The 5,647-nt window shown below is 36.1% G+C and overlaps 1 protein-coding gene across 1 annotated transcript; it reads left to right on the top strand.

The window, feature by feature from the left end:
• The first annotated feature begins 1,138 nt into the window (after positions 1-1,138).
• On the top strand, positions 1,139-4,933 carry LOC145473539 (uncharacterized). Its single transcript, XM_081455038.1, has one exon. It carries the CDS (start codon positions 4,015-4,017, stop codon positions 4,927-4,929), a length of 915 nt encoding a protein of 304 aa, XP_081311164.1. The 5' UTR covers positions 1,139-4,014; the 3' UTR covers positions 4,930-4,933.
• Positions 4,934-5,647: the final 714 nt, after the last annotated feature.

The following is a 5,647-nucleotide window of genomic DNA, read 5'->3' as shown; positions in this document are numbered from 1 at the left end:
GGAGATGTGACATGTTGCGTGACATATCGTTACATCGTTACATCATTTAGTTCCCGTATGTTAGATGGCGTCAGTTCCATGTGGACTTCGCTTGAAATAAAGCCTGTGCTTGTGTTTTCTTGCCGGACTTCTGTTGTCCCGTCTTTCTTGAGTTTAGCTGATTGATACAGAAAGAGCAGAGCACGGGCCATTCTGAGTTGTTGATGGGCTGGGACGAAAGTCGGACCGGATCAACTCGGATCACTGATTTAAATAAGAATAGCAACAATTGAGTTGATCCAGTCCGTACCTGCCTGTTTTTGACTGTGTTCCTTGCTTATTCCACATAAGTAACTTATTATGAACAAATATGTTTTTGGTAAAGATCACAGTAGTTAGAGTTTAACCAGCAACATTCGTGTTTCTGTGTCTGTAGCATGTTTAAGAGATCAGAGTTAATCAATTTTCTTCTCTTTCAGGTTTGTAAATTCCTCAATAAACGGGGAGTTTGCGATCAAGCGATAAGTAAACTGCATGAGGAAAAGGTGATTGTAATAGTTTTTTTACAAATTGTTATTTATGCTTATGTTGTGCAAGAGTTAATACAGACAGGATCCCAGCTCATGCACCTGTCAATATCAACAGGAGTAGAATGTACAATTTAATCTGTGTGGAATAAGCATGTGGCTTACCCTAAGTTTATTTCCTTCACAATGGATGCACATCGACAGATCTTTTGCATTTTGGCTTGTAAACTATGGAATGCTCTGCCTTTGAGTATTTAATAGAGATTCACAGGACATTAACTCATTCAAATGATACACGGCCCAAAGTAAGCCCCTAATGTTGCAAAATTATCTCTAAATTTTAGAGTATTTTTATAAAATATAACTATTTCTGGCATTTCAGTCATTACTTACTTTTCTTAGCTTTAATATTTCCTTTTGTTCATTTATTATTTTATGTTTTAGACACACATACACATAATTTTCAAATGAGCTCATAGGAGCTCTTGATCCAGCAAAACTCACAGTTCCCCTAAAATCATTCAATTGCACTCAATACTAGTTGTGTTAATAAATCATATCTAACTAATAATATTGAAAATGTCTATGATTATCTTATTTTTTAAATTACATTGACTATTTCCAGAAAGGTGTTGTTTGATACCGACTTCAGCCGGGCTAAAATGGTTCTTGAAAAATCACAGTTTCTGTTAGTAGTTGTTGAATAGTGTTTGTCAGTCGATGATGTTGTAAGTCTGGACTGTTGAACATGATTGGTCAGTATAGCCATGATGTTATTGGCTGAAAGACTCATGCAAAGTTTGTCAATAACAGTTGTTTAAGTTTGTCAAGTTGTTATTGTAGTTTATTGTTGCAGTAGTTGAGTCTTCTGTGACAGTTGTAACAATGTAAAGGATGTAAAGGATGACCAGAACCTTTATAAGTCAGCTTCCACTACAAAACAGAATGATCAGTCAGTATATTTAGGAGATGTTAATGGCAAAGATGAAGATGAAGTCATGACTGATCAGCAAGAGAGTAATGGTCAGCATCATGTTCATATGCAAGATTACCCAGATGAAAGTGATCTTGAAGTTGTACTGAGAGGCTTTGGCTTAGTGGATAATAATGATTATTCCTTTCTGTTTGACGAGACTGTTGTGGATCCAGTTGTAGATTGTGATGGCAATCAATACACAAGGTATTATAAAATATGTCACTTATAGCCAAGATTTCCCTTTTGAGTTAACTCATTCAAATGCTCTACATTACTCTTCAACTGTTTTTCCTGTATATTTCATAACTGTAAAATACATAGACTTTTTACCTTACGCTGCAAATTTGCAGTTGCTCATACAAGCATATATTAGCTCTACATTAGGAAAAGTAATTTTTGTGTTCTTTCCATACCAGTACCATCTATGAGCCAGTGGAAGAGCCAGCCATCAAGAAGGTGTGACCACACTAGTACATGTAGATAGAAACTACACTGAAACTTGCAAAGGAACATGTCATGTAAATCCATTAATTATCAAAGACTTGCTTGTATATTGTACAACCCAACAACACCACTATATATTTGGTAACCTTTAAGTGGAGGAAAGTGAAGCAAATTCATGCATACCTTTCTTTTTCCAACAATAAGTTGATGAAATTAAAGCATTATGATGACCATGATCATTATGGCCAGACCTTTCACCAGCAAACTTCTACAATGTAATTCAAACTTTTATATGTAAATATTCAGCGTTCAAGTCTCTTCATGCATATCTGTTGTTTTGATCTCTTCTAAAACTCTACATTTGCATTTGATAGGTGTGAAACTGTGATACTATTTCAGCTCATTTCTTTGTTTGTTAACTTTCAGTTTGAAATATGCCTTGTCCAGATAAAAGAGTTGTCAGGTGCACATCCTGTGGGATGTTTGGACATTTTTCATGAGGATTGCCTGAGGGAATGGCAGAAGGTAATTTGGCAGATCACATGAGTAAGATCATTCTACTAGGATAAAATAAGGTTAAAAGAAAGAAATGAATGATGCAATATACTAGACAAGCATTTGAAGCATAATTGACTGGTTTTTGAACTTGCAGGTAAATGTTTCTATGTTATAGTGGACATCACAAGAGTTATGAAACTTGTTTCCTATTGACGCTCCTCTGTCAAATGTGAAAATTGTACTCTCCATAATTTGAAAGAGTGTTTTCTTTAATTGATGATTAAATAACCCAACTTCAGAGGGGACAAACCTAATGAAGAGTTGTCACAAGTTGGTGTGATTGTCAATTTGCCATTTCTTATTGTGGTTTTTGTTTATCACCCTCAGACAGCAGATCCTAATGGTACAATTAAATGTCCTTTTTTTCAAAACGACTTAAAAGATATTGTAACAGTGCCTGTTTTGAGTGCACCACCTTTCAGTTCTACGCCATCTCCAAAAAATCCCAGTGGGGTAAGTGTCAAAACATCACTATCAGCTGTCCACCATGGAAGATCAAGTGAATCTATTGAAATTGATGGAGATCTGCATGAAGAGGTCCAGGTTTGTCAAAATATTGTACATTAAAAATCAAAATACATGTAGTTTATGATGGTAATAAACATGTGTGTAAATAAATGCTTGTATACTCTAATCTGTCTTTAAGCTCTTGCTTCTCCAATAAGGAGCAAAAAATATCTTTTTACAGCTGTAGAATAATGTGATAAGAGTTGTCTAGCTTATTGACTTCATCCCTACAAGTGTAGCAGAAAGACATCATCCCCAGAATTCTTCAGCATGCTTTTGTATTTGGCTGAGTATCTCATGGAAAACTGTAGTGTGTTCTACTGCGATTTAATAGCTAACATATTGGACTCTAGAACAAAAGAGATAGGATGAAGAGTGGCCCAGCTCCTGTGTTACATGGTATATTTAACCAAAGCAGTTAACATAATCACAGAGCCTTTTCCTGCACACTTGTAACTTGTCATTTCAAGGTAATGACATTTTTTCAACAAAAGTTGACAACAGCTTATAACCATGAATTGAAATAATTATAAACTTTGAATCTTTTAGACAACACCACCAGATGCTCCACGTGTAAGTAGAGATCAACTGGGCTACAGGTTTAGGCAAAACAGCTTACCACAGCTGTTGAAGACTCATCATCAGAAAAGGGACAAGACCAGTGAGGAAACAAAGAAAGTATGTTCTCATTGCTGTAATTCTGCTTTTTCAATGCAGAAACATTTCTATACTACGTTTTAAGTTTACTCAAAGTTATTTGAGTAAACACTCAAAACCCTCTTTTTACTATACATGTACTCAACCTACTTGTTTTCTCATGATATTTTAAGTACTTAAAATTTGTTTGTTTCCTTAGACCATTCAGAAAAGGAGAATTGAAGCCTTCTCTTCATTATGTGATCAGGGGAACTGGAGGAGTGTCACAATAAACCATGAAAACATTGTACAGGATATGTTAAACTTTATAATGACAAATCCATAGTTCAATCACTTTTAAATGTTACTTTTATTAACAAACCAGCGATGGATCTTATCGGAGTAAAGCAAGAAGCATTCACTCTTTTTTGGGAGAAAGTAATGCCAGTTTATTTTGAAGGTACAAAAACCTATGTACCACATATTTCTCTGGCTGTTGATGAGAGCATTTATAATGTGTTAGGTAGGATTATCTCTCATGGATATGTAATGGTCAGGGTTTTCCCAACGTTAATAGGTAAAACTTTCTTTACTGCACTCGTTGCTGGGACGGAAAATGTAACTGGCAACGACTTCCTCAAAGGATTTTTGGATTACGTCAGTTCTTATGATAATGTAAGGCTACAGAATATTCTAGGGGAGTGTAGTACACAAGAGAGTATTTCTGCAAGTAGCAATGATTACCTTGTTGACTTTTTGTCAGAGTTCAGTGTGTCAAAAATGCCAAACACAAATAACCTGCAATCAATACTTATTAGTGTTGCAAGAACTGAACTCTGGAACAAGACTGTAATGGCAGCGAATTCTTTGAAGGAGGGTCTCTTTGAAGGTTTATTAGAAAATGTATGGCATTCAGCCACCAAAGACCAAGTCGATGATCTTTACAAATCTTTGCAGGTTATGACTGACAAAGTTCTCTCCCTTATTGCTATAGATGACCCTTCTGCAATGACAAAACAGCAAGATATTGTTTTTACTTATTTTAAGAAGTATGTAAGAACACTCAATGGAAGAGAATTGTCGTGCTTTCTTCGCTATGTGACTGGCAGTTCTGCTATTGTAGTTCCATCGATTAAAGTAATTTTCCATTCTTACATTGGAAATTTGCCACATGTTACGGTACAAGTTTGCTCGGCAGTTGTGGACTTGCCCTCTGGGGGCTATGATAGTTTTGCAGATTTATATACTCAAATGGATGAAGTTTTGAAAAATGCAGAGTCTTGGAAATTCTCTCCAGTTTAAAGAGCTGACTGGTGCACATGTGTTTTGTAAGGCTTTGTTCTAAATATCTAAGTTAGCGCTTTTCCCTCTTAAAGCATGCTTGAATGAAGGTACTTTTAGCCAGGAGTGTGCATATATTGCTGTTATTACTGTGTTTTTAAGTTAAATTTAAACGATCTCTATTGGGGTATCAGTGATGAAAGGATTCTTGCAAAGCTGTTGTGTTCAGTTCAGCTGTTCTGTTATTTATAACCATACAACATGAATTGCGATTAGAATTGCGGAAATGGTACTGTTGGGTGCTTATTATGTAATACCTTGTTCTTGCTGGCAGATATCTGTTACGACATTTCAACCTCACTGATAATCCAAGATGGCGCCTCCCGTAGAACTGACAACAAACCAGGTCGATCTCGTTTTCTTTAACGAGATCTCTTCCTTTTATGTGAAACTTTCGGATAAGTCTGCCTGTCTCTTGTCGTCTGTTCAAGACTGATTTGAGTGAAAAGTAGAATCGATACCACCACTAATAAGCAAAAAACCCACGAGCTTAACGAGAGACGTCTTTCCTCCATTACGACCGCACAAAGCGACAGGTAGCCCAAGCTGTGTACGTGAGCTTCATTATCACATTACAAAATAGCGTTTAACACTAATCAATTATATGGAATGTAGTAAAATTCGCTGTTTGCTAAGATGACTTCCAGAGGCTTGAAACCGTCTCCTTGCATGAATTTTA

Source organism: Orbicella franksi, unplaced genomic scaffold (assembly GCF_964199315.1).
Source record: "Orbicella franksi unplaced genomic scaffold, jaOrbFran1.1 SCAFFOLD_38, whole genome shotgun sequence".
NCBI classification, from domain to species: Eukaryota; Metazoa; Cnidaria; class Anthozoa; order Scleractinia; family Merulinidae; genus Orbicella; species Orbicella franksi.
This window is presented reverse-complemented; position numbering and strand designations above follow the sequence as displayed.

Bases quoted from the DNA above. Each gene is read 5' to 3' on its own strand.
- LOC145473539 (XM_081455038.1), top strand. From the start codon at position 4,015: ATGGATCTTATCGGAGTAAAGCAAGAAGCATTCACTCTTTTTTGGGAG.